The sequence below is a fragment of the Heterocephalus glaber genome, unplaced genomic scaffold (assembly GCF_053883595.1).
Source record: "Heterocephalus glaber isolate CG9 unplaced genomic scaffold, H.glaber_assembly_v1.0 deba00001550, whole genome shotgun sequence".
Lineage (NCBI taxonomy): Eukaryota > Metazoa > Chordata > Mammalia > Rodentia > Bathyergidae > Heterocephalus > Heterocephalus glaber.
Genome location: NW_028258343.1, coordinates 5,069,398 through 5,088,541, shown reverse-complemented (window position 1 = coordinate 5,088,541; position 19,144 = coordinate 5,069,398). Strand labels below are relative to the sequence as shown.

Below are 19,144 nucleotides of genomic sequence, written 5' to 3'. Positions count from 1 at the left end.
GGACACACATGTGTAAATACCAAATAGTTTCTCTAGTGTGTGAAACTGAAAGTGTAAATAAGGACTAAAAGGTATAATAGATAATGTGAAATAGGAAGAAAAGGGCCAAAGGGGAAGGGGAAGTGGGAGGGGTAGGGAAAGAAAAGAAGGGAACGGAATTAATGAGAGAAAATGAAAAAATGGAAACAAAGTCTTTGTAAATAGGGAGGGATGGAGGGGTTGAAGGGAGGGCAGGGGAAGGGTGAAAAATAAGAACCAAGAGAGATTATGTAAAGGTGAAAATTTCCAATGATGAATGGCATTTTATTGTACACCTAAAATTATGTACCAATAAAATAATATTTTTTAAAAGATGAGTAAATATCTCAGGGAACATGATTTGATTAAGAAATTAGTAGCATCTGTTATCAGTATTGCACAAAATTTTAATGTGGAAAGGACTATAGAAATCATCTAGTCCAAGCTACTCATATATTGGTACATATATTAATTTATTGATTCATTAAGTAAACATTATCTAAATATCTATGGATTATGTGTTTCAGGCACAGCACCAGTTCTAAGATGCACAATGATGCTTGCAAAGTTTTTTTGAGGCTTCATCTCTCAATCCTATTTGTATTACTAATTTTCACTTTGAATTTTATCCGACTCTGTCCAAATGATTGATTACAAATTCTTTATCAATGAACTCCAATTTTTAAAAAGTGTGCTAGATTTATTTGTATCACATTGAAGAGCAATATAATGAAAAATGTAAGATGCTATTTTGTGGGCCAAAACTGGGTGCTATGTGGTCTGCATGTTTAATGTCATCCTAACATATGTACCTTCTTTCAGTGGCCAGCTTCTGGGAAAAGCTTAAATTTTTCTGGGTAGTATAGAATAGTTCTCTTCTTTGCTCATTCACCCATGGATAGAATATTTATAAATGCAAATAAATTCAGATCATGCTCTGTAATTCTATAATTCAGACTTTGACTTCTAAAATATCAAAAAAAGTGAAGTAACAATCACTATTATGTGTATATTCAGTTGCTCTTAACTGACAGCCATCATTTTAATAAAATATATAGAGTAGCTCTAGTATTCAAAATTTAGGGAAATAATACCTTAAATAGTTAATTTCTTCAGGTTAGGAAATGCAGATATCATCTACACTATCCCTGGGAAGTTGTTGCCAGTAAAGGTTTACAAATGAATAAATTATGATTCTCATGGCCACATTAGAGTTAGAAAATATATTAATATTGTATAGGAAAAATGAAACCCAATGATATTTCCAGAATACATATTTTCACCCTCAATTTTTATTTTGATCACATTATTCTATCATAATAAAAATTTGTGCAATTACTTCTGTTGTAATTATTTCTTTAAAAAAATCTTGTTACATAACTTGAACTTGGGAGGCAACAAAATGCAGTATAATTTTACTTGTCAATAATGAAGCAAGCTTTCATATTAACAATTAATCAGAACTGAAAGGAGTGTTAAAATGTCTGCATCATTTGTCAGCAGTGTGTCTCTATCTTTGGTATAATGTAGCAAGATCAAATCCTTTTAGGCTGAAAGAATGAGAAGAACAATTACAAAGCAAACAATTCTCAATACAGATAGGAAATCTGGGCACACTGTTAGTGGTTAGTAATGAATGGAGAGTTTTGATTTAGGAGAAAAAAGAACAGAAATAATATAAAAGTTAATTTCCAATTCTTCCATGCTAACAAAGGGTAACGAAGGAAAATTAGATGTTTCATTTTAGCATTAAAGAGATTTGAAACTCAATAGTACTTTCAAATTCAAAATTTACACTGAATATTTCAATTACCCTAGTGATTCTCCCAGAAATAAAATATCCAGTATATTTGAAAAGGTTTCCTTTTATATTTTTGAATAGCTTTTATTGATCTATACTTATCTTCGTTTCCTTTATTAAACTTTCTGATAAAAGTATTTTTTTCTTACTAAGAGACAGTTTATATTGTAATCATTTATATTTACAAAACTTGACCAACACAATTATGTGGTTAAAATGCCATAATTTTTTAAAAGGAGTATTACATCTATCAGTCTTCTAGTATAAATTCAAAGAAATCCATGATCTGACCCATCAATCAGTAAAGCTGAGTAGCTTTTATTCAGGCCACAACCAGGAGAGTAAAACCATGTGACTACGTATTTGTCAGAAATCACTGCAGTTCATTCACTCAGCAAGAGACCTATCATCTTTAAAACATGCCTATTCATCACCAAGATCAAATTCAAGGTCCTCATAGCACCTGCTCTGAGTGCCTATGTTCTCACAGCTGAAACCTTTGCTTATACATTTACTTCGGGACTGAGCAACTTTAAGCTTTAGAGAACTGAGAAAAAAAAATATCTCACTAACCTCCTTTTGGTGATCTCATCCTGAGTTGTCCAAACCTGGGGATCCTTTAAACTTCAAAGCCTAACAAAATATTTTGTTTTTTATCCACAGGAGGAAACCCTCCAGCGGGCACGTGAGGAAGAAGAGAAAAGAAAGGAGATCACAAGTCATTTCCAGACTACTCTGACAGATATCCAGGCCCAGATAGAGCAGCAGAGTGAGCGAAATATGAAGCTCTGTCAGGAGAACACAGAACTCGCAGAAAAACTGAAAAGCATCATTGATCAGTATGAGCTCAGAGAGGAGGTGAGAACCACATCAAAGAGCTTCAAATTGCTATATATAGATCTGGATCTGGGTTGTGAAGTTGGGGAACTCAATTAATAAAAAAGTTATGCACAACTCTTAAAACTGATTGTTAGGACTGAATTTCTTTTGCTAGCCAAAATAAAGACAGATGGTAGTACAAAATATCTGGCTAGAAGTCCTAAGGGATTTCTTCAAACCTGGTGTCACTGCAAAGTAAAGGCAGTAAATAGTGGTATGAACTCAGTTATCCTTGAAAACAATACTTCTCGGCCCTTTAAAAAAATCTTTTCAATGTTGCCAAAAAATAATCCACATTCTCTTTTTTAAAATTACCATGTAATCTAATTAAGGATCTGTAGTCTACATAGCTTATAAGTCAAAAGTGTTAATGTAATAATTATAACAATGATATCTATTTTATGCTTAGTTTGTATCGGGTATTATGCTAAGTACTGTACTTTGTACACAATATACCATTTATTTGTCTCAACTTCCTTATGAACTTGAAAGTGCTGTATTTTCCACATTTTATATATGGGGAGCAGAGGCTCTGAAATCAAATCACTCACAGTCACTTTTGCTGTGGGTAGTTTACAATAGACAGACAATAAGGGTCTTCTGTGACCTCCAAATTATACTTTAATGCTTAACATGTTTTAATACCCCAGATATCCCTCAGGACTATGATATATTTCTTTCCCCATCTCACTCAAATTTTACATCTCTGCCTTAAAATATAAAATAACATAGTTAAGTGGCTCTGTTGGAAATGTCCTAGGATTTTATCAAGAAGACTGAGCCAGTACCATATGGTCACAGCAGTTAGGTAAATCAGGCAGTTCCTCACAGAAACTCAAAATGCCATACTACCACTTAATCTTTTTTTTTTTTTTAATTCTTTTATTGGTCCATTGTAGGTATACAACACAATTACATTTCTCATTGGGAATTGTACCTTTACATAATGCATCTTGGTTCTTATTTTTTCCCCCTTCCTAGCCCTCCCTTCACGCCCTCCACCCTTCCCTATTTACAAAGACTTTATTTCCATTTTTTCCATTTCTCATCATTTTTCCTTTCCCTTCTTTCCTTTCCCCTGCCTCTCCCACTACCCCTATCCCTTTGGACCTTTTCTTCCTGTTTTACATTATCAATTATTCATTCTAATCATTGGCACATTTTAGGTATACAATATAATGACATTCATCATTGGAAATTTGCACCTTTACATAGTCTCTCTTGGTTCTTATTTTTCACCCTTGCCCAGCCCTCCCTTCAACCCCTCCAGTCCTCCCTATTTACAAAGATTTTGTTCCTATTTTTCCATTTTCTCATATTAATCCCATTCCCTTCTATCCTTTCCCCTAGACCTCCCACTTCCTTCCCCTTTGCCCCTTTTCTTCCTATTTCACAGTACCTATTATATATTTAGTCCTTATTTACATTTTCAGTTTCTCACACGAGAGAAACTATTCGGTATTTATTCATGTGTGTCCTATTTATTTCACTTAAGAGTATCACCTCAATGTGCATCCACTTAGCTATAAATGTCTTTAATTTCTCATTTTTTATGGCTGAGTAGTACTCCATTTTACAAAAAAACCACATTTTCTTTATCCAGTCTCCAGTTGATGGGCATTTGGGCTGTTTCCAAGTTTTAGTTATTACAAACTACCATTTAATCTTGTTACATGGATCAGTCCTACTCCAGAATGGAGGCTCACACTACAGCACAAGGGAAGAAATGAAAGGAAAATGTTCACACTCTTTAGAGAGATCTCAGGTGGAATAGCCTGATACACTACTTACATATTCCTAGGGTTGATTCCATGTAAAGCCCAAGGACAGAATTTCTTTGTACATATTTGCCATACACAACAATTACATTCATTGTGGGGAATTGGTACATATACATAGCACATTTTAGTTTTTTAATTTCCCTTCCCCTCTCTTTCTTCACCCTTCCATTTCTAGTTCCTCTTCCCATTTGTGAGGGGTTTATCTCCTTCTTTCATATTATCTGTCTTTTATTTTGCTCTTTAAATTATTTATACTTTGGGTTTCTCATATAAGAAAAACAATGTGATATTTATGCTTGTGTCTAATATATTTCACTTAACATTATGGTCTCAAGATGCATCCATTTTCCTAAAAATGATTCAAATTTATCCTTGTTGATTGCTGATTAGTACTCCATATTGTGTTAAATATACCACATTTTCTGTATCTATTCATCTACTGATGGACATGGAAGGTGCTTCCAAGAACTATTATGAATTGTGCTATAAACATCAGTATGCATGTATCACTATAATATGATGTCTTTAATTCTTTCAAGAAGATGAATAGAATTTCTTAGGTTTTTTTTCAGGGATCTCCATATTTATTTTCATAGTGGTTGTACTACTTTAAATTCCCACCAACAATGTAGAAGGATTCCTTTCTCCCCCATAGTCCACTAGCATTTGTTATTGTTTGATTTTTTGATAATAGCCATTCTTTCTGGAGTAAGATGAAATCTGTATTGTTTTAATTTGCATTTATCTCATGGGTAATGATGTAGGACATTTTTTTCATGTGTTTATTGGCCATTTGTACATCTTCAGAGAAGTGCCTATTTATTTAAATTGCCCATATTTTGACTAGGCCTTTTATTTGGGGGGGGTCCTAAATTTTTTGAGTTCTTTGTATATTTTAGATATTAGTCCTCTGACTGAGGAGTAGCTAGCAACATTTTTTCCCCCACTCTGCAGTTTGTCTCTTCACTCTATTGGTTGCTTCCTTTGCTGTGCATAATCTTTTTAATATAGTCCCATTTGCTGATTCTTGGTGTTATTTCTTGTGCAATGACAGTTCTGTTCAAAAAGTCTCTATCTATGCCTATCTCTTTAAGAGTTTCAACTAATTTATCTTCCAGCAAATTGTGTTCTTGTTTTCATATTTAATTTTTGATCCATTCTGATTTTAGTTTAGTACATGTTAAGAGATATGGGTCTAAATTCAACCTTCTGTACATGTATAACCAGTTTTCCCAGCACCATGTGTTAGAGAAGCTATCTTTCCTCTAGTGTGTTTTTGGCCCCTTTGCCAAAGATCAGGTGACTGAATTGCCTGGAGTTGTTTCTCCATCTCCTATTCTGTTCCATTGATTCAAGTTGGTGGTTTTGTGCCAGCACCATACTGTTTTTATCACTGTACCTTTGTAATATAACTTGAAGTTTGGGATTGTGATAACTCTTATGCTTTTGTTGTCCAAGATTGCTTTTGCTAGTCTGGGTCTCTCCTGGTTCCATATGAATTTTAGGATTTTTTTTTTCCTGGTTTTCTGAGGAATGCTGTTGGTATTTCAGTTGGGATTGCATTAAATCAATATATCATTTTTGGTAGTTTGGCCACTTTGACAATATTTGTTCTTCCTATCCAGGAATAAAGGATATCCTTACATTTCTGATGTCCTCTTTGATCTCCTTTTTTAGAGTACTGTAGTGTTTGTTGCAGAGTTCTATTGTTTCCTTGTTAATTTTTTAGTAATTTTTCTTAAGGCTATTATGAATGATGTTTTCTCAAGGAAAGAATTTCACATGTACGTTTTCTCAATGACCAAAAAACTCTTCACACTTAGATAAGAGTCAGAAGCTTCTCTTCATCTGGCAAGCCCAGAGGTCAACAGGTGTAGAAGCTAGTGCACATCTGCAAATCAATTCATCTGTGATCCTTGGTCTTAGAACCTCTACATATGTTAGCTTTCCATTATTATAATAAATATATGAGATAATAATCTTATATAGAGAAAAGGGTTAGTTTGGCTCACAGTTTTAGAGATTTCAGTCCATAATCAACTGACTCCATTGCTTTTGAGGCTGTGGCAAGGCAGCACATCATCATGGTGAGGAATAAGTGGTAGAGCAAAGCTGCTTATTTTGTGGCAGCCAGAAATCAAGGGACAAAAAGTGGAAGGGGTGGGCTCTCACTATACCCTTCAAGGGCATGCCCCCCAATGACTAGAATACCTCCCACTGGGCCCCACCTCTTATATTTTCTACCACCTCTCAATAGCATTAAGCTGGGCATTAAGCCTTTAACACAAAGGCCTTTGGGTGACATTTCTGTTCCAAACTATGGCACCACAAGAGCAATAGAGAACTCAGAGGGCTGGTCCTCACTCCTAGCCCTAAGACCACATGCTGCAACCAAAGCAAATCACTCTCACAATCCTTGAGGCAAGAACGTAGAGAATTCACCATGGTAAGATGTATAAATGCTGTGGTTAAAAGAGGCTTTATATTCACAAAATGAGCCAAAATACTAAGTGACAGTGCTATGGCCCTTGAAGTATAGATTCACTGTCTAGCATAATAAATAACATTTCAAATAGTTACCAAATTTAGAAAAATAAGGTTAGGAGTTTTAGGTATTATGCTGAACCCTGGTGCCTCCACCTTTTCCAGCTGTTTGTATAATGCAAAATGTGAGGGTCTTCCCCAACCTATGGCCTTAATATACAACCCTAAGTGATGCAGGTGCATTTATTCCTCCTTTATTTTTTAAGTCTTAAAACCTAGAAAATGTGTGTGCATATGAATTATTTTTTCTATTTTGCTTTTGTAAGAACCCATCCTAAACCATGTGCTCTATGTATACTTTATTTTTCCTTAGCATCTGGACAAAATATTTAAACACAGAGAACTGCAGCAGAAGTTGGTGGATGCAAAACTTGAGCAGGCACAAGAAATGATGAAGGAAGCAGAGGAGCGACACAATCGAGAAAAGGAATATGTATTTATCCTTTTAGTCGGTGTGCCTATCTGGTCTACCTAGGTGACAGAAACTCGGTTTTGATAATGGTCAAAGAGTACTACATTGATTGAGGAAGAGCTTGAGCTTCTATGGAGAACTAAATGAGCCTCCCCGATGTGCAGCACTGTATCTACACTATTTCCCACATAAAACAGTTATTCAACAAGTATTTTTCAAATGTCTATTATCTGCTGAGCACTCTTTTTGGTGCTGCAATATAGCTGTGAACAAGACAGAGAAGGGCCATCTCCCACCATGTAGATTATAGAGTTTGACTGGGAAGAGACAGGCAGTAACAAGCTAACATACAAGGAAGAGTAATTCCAGATAAAAGTAAATGCTATTCGAAAAAATAAGGAGGAACTGAGAAGGGACCAAAGGAGGGAAGGCCTCCCAGAAGGGCGGATGATTGAGCCAAGCCCTATCTAATGCAGAGCTGCCATGTGGAGAATCATCTTCAGCAATAGTGTATGCACCAATGACAAGGCCCTGATGCTGAGACCAGCCTGGAATGCTCCAGAAACAGGAAAAGCTCAGGAAAGCAAGAGCATGTTGAACAACTGGGAGAAAGGTTCAAAATGATATTGCAGAAGTAAGCAGGGATCAAACTGTGTAGTTTTGTACAACTTGAAAATTAGTTTGGATTTTATTCTAAATATAATGAGAAAATATTGGGCAGTTTTAGCGAAAAAGTGACATGACCTGCTTTTTATCTATAAAAGATTAATTTAGCTCCCAAGTGGAAATGGATTACAGAGGAGCAAGAAAGCAAGAAGAGAGGAGGTTATTATAGCAATCCAGATGAGATATGATGATGACTTCATTTAGCAAGGAGGTACCCAGGAAGGAGAAATAGAGATGAATAGAAATTTTTCAATGCAAAATGACAGGCAATGTTGTTGATCTGAAGACGGTGACAATGAGAAGGGGGTAAGTCAAGGATGACTCCTGGGTTGAAGAAGCTGAATGGTGGTGTTTACTGATCTTAGTGGCCCCAAGCATCCTCCAAAGCTGTAGGGCCATTCTACAGATGTGAAAAGTGAAGTTTAAAAAGGATATACAACTTGTTTAAAGTCATACATTGCTAAGTGACCAAGATGTGTTTCAAATCCAAGAGCATCTGTCCCCAAAGCCCAAGTTCTCTATAACAGTACATCATACTCAGAGGCGTGCTATAGATGTTTAAGCTGAAGCATGTATCAGTTGTTGGGAGAGAGATTTAAGACACAATCAGTGAACCAATTATTCAAATTTAGTCATTTGACATTTGATCACAAGCTTTTCATTTCTCTAAAATGAAACCAGAATCACTTCAATTTGTAAAACAGTAATTTTTAAATAACTTCAATTTTCAAGCATGGAAGCAAAAAGATGAATTTTGGAGAATACGGCCTTATGGCCATTGGAAATCTCTTTCTCTTAAGAATAATTAATCCCATCTACAATATAGCTCTCAGAGTAATAAATAAAACATTTATTATTCAAAATCCAAGAAAATAGATACTCCACTGTTTTAATTATCCTCCTAAAATATGCTTCCTAAGGGATATATATGTATTTGGTTTACTATACATGAAATATAACAAAGGAAGAACTGAGCAAAAATTCATGTGAGGGGGACTAGAGAGAAGATTTGCGGTAACCCAGCCTTAGCAAGAAACTCTCACACTGTCCAGTTTTTCTACCCTGGCTTAGCAAAACAGCAGACTTGGGTCAGAGAAGGGTAGCTGCTTTAGTTCTTCAAAGGTAGCCATCTGCTTGGGTTGCAGCTCTTGTCCTTCATCTTGAGAGTCGTGACATATGAGTCCCAGTGAGGGTTTCTTCACACAAACAGAATACCCAGCCATCAACCTCCTGTTAGATCAAAACTCACCGATTACAACAGGCAGCACAACTAGCTGAAAAAGCAGGGCCCTACACATACAGACACCACATTCCTCAGATGGCCAGAGGTGGCATGGAGGTCTATTTTGCAGCTGCCCCCAGGCCTCTCGTAGGACCAGTTGTACTTTACAAGTTATCTTTAGGTTATAATACAATTTTTTAAAAACTAGAAGTTTTACCTGACACATTATAGGTGTGAATTTTATAAAATAAATAAAACTCTGAACTCTAACTAGAAGACCCTAAGCCAAAATAGAGCACATCAAAGTTGATAAGTACATTAATATACATCTTAAGTTAAAATAACATGTTTTACATATGTATGTCAGTTTTATGCTAAAACCAACATTTTCAGTTTAACACATGAGCTCCCAATTCTGACCATGTCTGACATGTTTTACTGCATTTGAAAGGACACCTTGTGGGAGAGAGATAAAGCTTATTTTGTAAACCTCCAGAGAATGGGATTTAGAAAAATAAGTCAAACTCCTGTTTCTCACTCTAATCCAAACTGTATTTGCTATAAGGATAGATTTTAACCACGCTGTCTTTTAACATGCTACCAAGAAGATTCCAATGGGCAATAAAAGCTTTGTGTCAGGAACAGGGGACAGAAACCAAGTCAATATTTCTGCTGCAATGGCATGCTGCGATACAGCATAGGATCTAAAAGAATAATTCCGGGTTAATGTAAAGGAGCACTTCCTGGCAACAGTGCTCAGGTGGGGAAGGTTCTGTGGAGATTCAGGCATAGGCTGATGATGTCTAGAAAGGACTGTGAGAGAAGCATCCAGAATTTAGTGGGAGGTTGAATTTTGTGATTCATGCTTGAGTTAGACGCACTTTTTTTTTTCATTAAGATCACTAATTTTGGTCTAGGGATGTAGGTCAGTGGTAGAGCACTTGCCTAGTACATGTGCCATCTTTGGTTCAATCCTAGCACCACAAACAAACAAAAACCCTAAACAAACCAAAGCACTAGTTTTTAATTAAAAACAAAACATTTTAGGGGCTGGGAATTTAGCTCAGTGGTTCCAGCGCCTGCCTCACAAGTGCAAGGTCCTGAGTTAGATCCCCAGTACCAAAAAAAAAAAAAACATTTTAGACTAAATGTTTTCTTAGCTTTCTTAGATTTTTTTTTATAAAGTCCACCCCCAAAAATACTTTAGGCTTAATAAGAAAAAAATTGTTTCATATACAAATTACAGGCAAATGGTAATCTAAAAAACAAATTAATGTTGTTTCCATGAATTCTCTCTTCCCACAGTTGCTCAATCAGGCAGCAGAGTGGAAACTTCAGGCTAAAGTGCTGAAGGAACAAGAGACAGTGCTGCAGGCTCAGGTGAAGTGGGGGAGAAGGATGCGTGGGGTGTGCTCTTCCTGCTAGTTCCAAGAGGCTGGAAGGAATGGTAATCTAAGAACTTTTCATATGGCATGTGACCAGGGGACACGGGGGATGGGGGTGTGGAAATGAAGAAGACCTTCACATGTATGGTTTTCAAGTAAAAACAAAAGCATAGTAATGCATTATATCTAGGAAAAAGATATACTCTATATCAACCACCCAGTCAAAAGGTTTGTTGACAAATGATGGCATCAAAACTGTCACAGGAAGTTAACATTCAGGTTCATACCTACCTGTCCATATTTCTTGTCTCTTTCCTCCCCCATTACCCTACTAAGGTAAGAAGAAAATGTAAACTGTTCAGATGTACCATCTGTAACTGATAATTCTTAAAATATCCTCATATTTTGATATTGTTTTTATGCAAAATAAAGTCAGCATGAAGGTTTCTGTGCTATCAGAGGTTGGCCTTGTTAGCAGAGAATGACTAGAAGTACCAGGCAAGTCAGGAGCCATTTTCATTTGGCTTCATAGTGTTATTCATGTTTTGATTAGTCTACTGGAATTCCCATTTCAGGCTCAAAAATAAAGCACAGGGGAGACACAGCTGCCTTGGGGCAAAAGCCAGGCCTATCCATCCTCCCCATTGCCCTTGAGGCTCTGCCCCTCCTTGCAAACATTCCATCAGGTTCCAGAACTATCCTGACACAGCCCACAGAGGGGCTTTATCTCTGCTGCTGGGAGAAATGTCCAAGGGCTAAAGGGAATGTGAGATCACACAGCACAATCACAGAAGGTGAAGTCAGAAGCCTTCCACATTAGGCAGCATTAATTTAAGATTTGTAAATATTTATGTGCTGACTATAGAATCCTTATTCATTGTGAAAAAAATACTCATTGTATGAATGAACATGTTCAATGAATATATTTTTATTGTAAAAGAAAAAAGACAAAATTTTTAATAACAAATTATACCACTGCATAGACAAAAACACAGAAAACAGTTTTATATCTAGCTTTCCTAAAGTATACTTTTGCAATGTGCATAGAGAACACAATGATAAATTGTTTTCTCCAGTAGGATCTATTCTCTGAAAATATATAAAAAGTTTTAAAGACTAATTAACTAGAGGTTAGAAACATAATGTTTCTGACTTTTAATAGAATCAAAGGGCTGTGAGTTACTCAAGATCCACCTCCTGGCAATCACAAAGTCCAATATCACATCATGGTGTAGGGATTGGCAAGCAGATGGAGTCTTTAACTAGGACATAGGCAGTAGAAAAAGCAGCATGACCTTACTGTCTAGGTGAGGGGGCACTCAGAGAATCAAGCCAGGGCTTCAGATCTGTCCTTGCCTCATTTGCAACACAGAGCTTGAGAGGAACAATGAACAACACTTGAAGTTATGCACTGTTCACATCATCTATTACACACAGTCTCTACTCTTCTGTGCTAAATAAAGACAATGAACTTGAGTAGATTAATACTGCTTTCTGGGCTAGACAGTGATTCATTCAGCTGACATCTGAATCTAGTGAAATAAAAAATATAAAGATGTGAACCAATCTCCCAACTATACCCCCTCAAACTTGAAAAAGCATCTACCAGGGGTTCTAGACTTGCCCCAGTTCCTCACTCATCCCCTGGTCCTGAACCAACTCTAGAAACTATGGTCAGAGTCCGGGTCCTTCTACAGAGAAACTGTGTGACCCTGTGCAACTCACCAAGACCTCTCTGTATCTAAATTTCCTTACGTGTAACATGAAGATCACTGTCATAAATCAGTGATCCTACAAGAGTCCTCTGACCTCTGTGAGGCCCATATTTTTTCAGTATTTCCAAAACAGCAGGACTTAAGGTTATAGCTACTCTAAAATGCAGTTGCTCCTGACATCATATCAGCTCTTACTCTTCAATTGTGGATGGCAATTATTGATACATTTAATTTTTAAAAGGACAATAAGTAGATACAAAATATATGCAGTGTACTATCAAAGTATGTATGCAAAGCACTTAACTAAGTGCCTGGTACATAGGCATGAATAATTTAACCAATATCTATTGAGCACCTACTAAATCGTTCCAGATGTTAGAGCTACAGTAATCAATAAGAGACAAACATCTCTGCCTAATTGAACTAACAATCTAATAACAATACTGCTAATAAAAATGCTAACCATTATTTAGAGCACAAACTAGTATAAGCTAGTAGGTCATTTCATAGGTGGGGATCCATATAAGGAAATACGAAACAAAGGGAATCTTCAGTTACAAAAAAGTTGAAGAACGACTGGAAAATATAATCTCAAGACCCTTTTCAGCTCTAGTTCGTGAATGTAGAAATTTTCCAGAACGAAAGAAGTGTGACCCTAGGCTGAGTTAACACCATCTCCTCCTCCAGAGCCCACACTTTATCACAGGGCAGCTAGTTCGCTAGTTGCAAGGACCTTGTTTGTTTTACACTTCTGATCTCCAAGGCACTTCAAAATTTCAATAATTACTTAGCCATAAAGAAGAAAATAAAGGCCCTCAATTGCTATGTGTAACAATGTTTAAACAGGGCTGGGGATTTAGCTCAGTGGCACCATGCCTGCCTCAACAAGCACAAGGTGGTGAGTTCGATCCCCAATACCAAAGAAAAAAAATGTTTAAACAAGTTGCCAAGAAGTATTAAAATTCTTATTTTAAACACTTTTGGTAGGTATGGTGGCTCATACCTATAGTCTCAGCTATTCCAGAGGCTGAGACAGAAGGATCACTTGAGCTAAGGCACAAAGATTGTTTGAGGCCAGCTTGGGCAACACAGCAAGACCCCATCCAAAAAACCAAAAATAAAAACAAACTTTTAAACTTTGGAAAACAAGCTCTACTGCAAATAATGTTGCATACTAGTCAAATACTTCCTTTGGTTTTGCACTGTCCTTTAAGGAGAGGGAGTGGCAGAAGGCCAAGGCCTTTGTCCCCATTGCTAAGGCCTGAGCAACAGAAAAAATCAAAGACAAATCATCTTGTTTTCCTATACTTAAGTCACTCTTCAGTAATAAGACAACAGCTGGCCAGTTGAAAGCATGTTTCTCACTTGGAGAAGAGATGTCTGGCTTTCAATTATACAAACCAAAGCAATAGAGTAGCTGTCAGAGATGATCAATGAGATACAATTGTCACTACAAATGGAGTGTTCATCAGATCAATAAGGATGAAGACAGTAGTAGATGTTGAAAGCCAGCAATATCTGACAGCAGACTCAAAATACCACCCAAGGGGAAAGAACAGTGAGTAAATTGTTTAAAGTGTATAATCATAACCTTTAAAATCAAAAGTCCTCCCCTCATCTATATAGGATAAGAGAGCCTTCTGCTCTTGTAATAGGACTCATTACTAAACCAAATCTCACAGGATTGCTAAGACAATTCCTAGACACAATTCTATTTCCTACACACTACAAATGTTTTTCATTAAAATTCAGTCCTCAGTTAAAAGAATGTGTATGTCCCTTGGCCCATTTAAAAGTGAAATATTGAGGCAATTACCATTACTTCTAACCATAGAGCAGTTTGCTTCTATTTTTGACTCTGGCAGAAAAAGTACTGCACATGACCTCTGGATGTCCTTTCTATGCTTCTCTGAAACCCCAAAGTGAGAGTAGGAATATCACATGTGAAACCGAACATGCATTATGTCAGCATAATAGTCAAAGGTGAAATACTATTGAATAAGTATCCAGTAAAAAAATAATAATAATAAACCCAGGAAGTATTGGAGCTGGTTACTCGAAAAATGTATAATCCATATGACAAAGAGGTCAACAGGAAGAAGGGCAGAATATTAAACACTGGGCACTCAGAGAAGTACATGGGGAATTATTTAATGGGTATGATGTTTCCATTTTGCAAGATGAATGGTTGCACAACACTGTGAACATACTTAATACTACTAAACTACAAAGTTTTAAATGGTTAGAATAGTAAACTGGATGTTCTGTGTTTTTTAACACAATTAAATTTTTTCAAAAGTTTAGAGAAAACTATACAAAAACAGTCTCTAGGAAAAGCCCTGAAAAGGTGATGATGAAGAAAGACAGACACACTTCTTGGCACTCTGGGTGTGTCTGTCCTCTTCATGCCACAAGCCAGCAACAAGAAAACATGAGAAAGGTAAACATCTCCCCAATTAGCTCATCAAAAGCATGCTTTATTTTTGTTAGTACCTTACTTTCAGACATGATGGAAAAATAGCCTCCAGTTACAGATGAAAAAGTAAGACAGACATATAGTTGGGTGCAGGCTATCTCACCAGAAAACTTCACTGCCTGTCAGCTAATGTTGAAGCTGAAGTTCTGGGTGTGGTTGTTTCTGCTAATTCTGTCAAGGCTGCCTCTGGAGAGAAGGTCATCCATGTGCTCACTCTTGCCCTTACTAGTCTACAGCCTACAACTTCAGCTACAAGAGAAGGCTTGGAGGGACCAGCTCAGGAACCCACAGTTTCTGAGACTCCCATGTAACTGTTGGAATTACCGATACATTGGAGAAAATAAGAAAAAGAAGTTAATGGGAAGGGCTTGGCTGAGAATGCAAATGAACAGATTCTATAAAAGAAGATTCCATTACTTGCTAGGGGTAGTTAGTCTTAACCAGAGATGACTGGACAATGTGCAATGTATACAGGTAACCAGACCCACAAAAGCTTATCCTAGAGTAGAGTATCTCAAACTAAGAGGCTATCCCACTGCATTGCACACAGTAAGAGTAAATATTATCTTATATACAGTGTGTGTCTGTGTGTGTGTGGTGTGTGTGTAAAATCTTAGGGTTTTATACCTTTCTGGCCATAAAGTCCCTGATGCCCCTTTACTCAGTCTTGTGTAATCTATATGCCAAGATATCATAAGAAACAAATTTCAGTTCTGTCACATTCTCTTAGGGTAAATGACCATTCAGAATAATGGTCAGCTATTGTTGTGAATTTGAAAAATGTGCACACTACAGAAAGGATTTATGTTAAAATGTTGTTGTTTACTTCACTAAATTCTCAACTATTCTGAAATATTAGAGAATATATCATTCTAAGTAAGCAATTTTCAGGAATCTAGGGGTTGTTTCACACACACACACACACACACACACACACACACACAGCCTTGAGCCCCATGCTGAAGACTGAAAGCTCTCCAAACTGCTGGATTTCAGTCTGTGTTCTCTTCTCTACTTTAGAAGAGTCTCACAGATACCACCAGCTGGTCAGCTGGTACCTTCCTTCTGGCCAACAAACCAGCCATCCCCGTCTACCAAAAGCAGCTGTGAGTTCTCATTCATTGAATGCTGCCAGTCTGCTTCTTTCTACACACAAAACATTTCTGTGCTCGTTTGAAGACCTAAGACTGTTCTGGACACTCAGGAGCACCAAATTTGAAAATGGAGGCTTTACTAACTTGAATTATTCAAATTAAATCTCTCTTCACTCAGAACATACTATCTTAGTATCATTTTTAAAAGCAAGATTTTATCCCCAGTACCAAAAACAGACAAAAAATAAATAAAAGCAAGATTTTAGTATTTTGTTAGTCACTAACAAGTATTAACACACTTTTCTTCCTTATGCTGCCCCATTCCCATTCCAAATGGAAGTCTTGGAATTAAAGATGTGGAGATACAATGACTCGTCTCGATATCCCTATGATAGGCCACATACTCAGGAATGCCAACCCATATAATTTTTGGTGCAAATTAAAACAAGGCATCCCTCCATAAAGACTCATTACCTCCCATCTGTAGAAAATTGGTATAATAAGCTAATTTTGAAGAAAGGGCCATTTTTAACTGTTACTGGCTAGAATACTGGTCAGTATTCATAAAGATATAAAACTATGATGTCTAAAACAGTAATGGCAATTACTTAAAGTGGTGAACAATCTACAGGACAACAGCAGCCCTTGCCCATTCTTGCCCAGGTCCTACACACATTTCCTTTATCATTTTTTTATGATACTGGGGATGGAACATAGGGTCTTGCTGGTAAAATTATGAAATAATGAAATGGTGATAACATTTATTATTTCTTTTTTCTTCAAAGAAGTATTCCACTTATGCTCATGACCTAGATTGATTTTGTAGCCAAAGAAAACATAACACATGACTAACACTGTACTGAGAATCCTTTAAATCATTTTTCTCCCCGCATAATAAGCAGTGACACATGGTTTTGTTCTGGAAGTATTCTGAAAGCAGACCTAAAATAGATGCACTCTTTCCCTGTTTACAGCTTACTCTCTACGCAGGAAGGTTTGAAGAGTTCCAGAGCACACTGACAAAAAGCAATGAAGTGTTTGCTACTTTCAAACAGGAAATGGATAATGTGAGTATTATTTATCATCCACAAAATATGACATTTTATATTTTGACAGGCAATTCTTTTTATTTTTCCCTTGCTAAGATAGTTCAGTGCATTTAATAAACCAATGAAATGTTTATAGATAGGAATGAGGTTTGGGCTGTATTTTTTTATTGGTAAATATCTGGTGAATTAATCTTAGCAAGAATCCAAAAAAGGCTAGGATACATTTTCACTCTGAGAATGATTACTTCCTTTTCTACTCCATGTCTAGCTTTAAAATAAAAGACAAGAGTCAACATTATCTTGAATCTACCAAAGTAAAAAAAAATAATCTTCTGAAGTTTACAAAAAAATTTTCATACAAACATGTAAAAGTAAAATGTTAGATCAGAAAATACCATCTGATAGGATTGTTTTGTTTTGTTTTGAGACAGGGTCTTGCTATGTAATTTAGGCTGGTCTTGAACTATGTAGCCCAGGTTGGCCTTGAACTCACAGTGATCTTCATGACTCTGCCTCCTGAGTGCTGGGATTATAGGCCTGTATCATCACATCCAATCTGATATGATCCTTCTTAAAAGGGAAGATATGTAATGTGACATATGAATGAAAAGCGAACGTATGTAACATGATATATAAATGAGAAGTCCTAGATGAGAAGATGAAAACTTGAATTCAAATTTGAATGTGTTCTTACTCAACAAGCCATGCTGGATAATTCACTTACCTTTCTTGAATTTTATTTTTTTCTCTCTAAATTGAGACATTATTTTTCTTATCTATCTCACAAGATTGTGAAGTTCAAATAAGTTAATGTATTTTAACTGATGTTTAAACTTTTTGAAAGTCTTCTACAACTAAAAGGAACTAATATTGGTATAATGTTTTTATTTTAATGTTATACAAGTAGATATTAAAAAGCACTTTTTACTTCTATAAAAAACAATTTTATAACAAAATAATTAGATAATAACAATAGTTAATACATTGTGTATCATAATCTTAAAAGAATGGCCAAAATGTTACTCAGAGTACAAGTCATAGACAAAAAAAGACTCTTTCTTACAAAAAAGAAACATATATAAAAGCATAAAACTTTCTCAAGATCCAATCAAAAAATGGGCAACCAAAGTGTTTTTGCTATACAAAATCGGCACCAGAACTGTCTGAATAAGCACTGGCATTAAACATTTTTAAATACAGAAAGGATCTTTTAAAAAATATCTCCATGAACTTGGGGCCAGGGATTTAGCTCAGTGGTTTTGCCACCTGCTGCACAAGCGCAAGGACCCAAGTTCGATCCCCGGTACCAAAAAAAAAAGCCATTGGCCACGGGTGATTTGAAAAAATATCTCCATGAACTAATATGACAAATTTCACAATTAAGTGAACAAATTTAAGAGGTTTATACTTGTTAAAAGTTAGGTTTTTGGACCAGGGATTTATCTCAGTGGTTCCGCCGCCTGCCACGCAAGCACAAGGAGCCAAGTTCAATCCCCAGAACCAAAAAAAAAGTTAGGTTTTTTTATTTCATGGTGGATCTATCCATTAAATTTTTTTAACATTCTAGACTGATTGGAATAAATATTTTAAGAGAAGAAAATGTTTTTATTTCAAAATTACATATTTTTTAATTGGAATAAATATTTAATCAACAATTCTTAATCCGAAATCCATTTTTTTCTAGTAACTTGTTTATATGTGATCAAAATAAAATTCATTAAAGTCTCACTTAGCTTGTTTTAGAGCCAGAGCTGACAATCTGGGCCCAGCCCCCAGTCGCCAAGAATACCTAGCTTTGGGCAGGTTGGGCCCAAGAAGTAAATGCCTAGGTATGCATCTAAGGAAACCATGCCTGGTTATAAATCTTGTATAGGTACTTCACTTTATCCAAGAACAGAGGAGATCCTACAATGAGGAGCCATGAGTAGTCTCAGGTTCCAAAAACCTAGGTTACATGTTACTCATTTCTGTATCCCCCACAACTATCTCAGCCTGGACACCAGCCCACGCCCTGCACGTATTGCATGAAATGAAATGATGTAGCTTCACCTTCACTCTTTGTTAGCTCACCTGAATATCATCCATTCTTTGAGCTTCAGTTT

General features: G+C 36.3%; 1 protein-coding gene across 1 annotated transcript in view; it reads left to right on the top strand.

Annotated features, from left to right (window-relative positions):
- Txlnb (taxilin beta) overlaps positions 1-19,144 on the top strand; it is a 47,292-nt gene that overhangs the window by 24,335 nt on the left and 3,813 nt on the right. The window contains exons 5-8 of the mRNA XM_013072622.3: positions 2,483-2,677; positions 7,337-7,456; positions 10,629-10,703; positions 16,968-17,060. Of these exons, the coding sequence (XP_012928076.1) occupies positions 2,483-2,677; positions 7,337-7,456; positions 10,629-10,703; positions 16,968-17,060 (483 nt within the window). The remainder of the gene's footprint in view (positions 1-2,482; positions 2,678-7,336; positions 7,457-10,628; positions 10,704-16,967; positions 17,061-19,144) is intronic.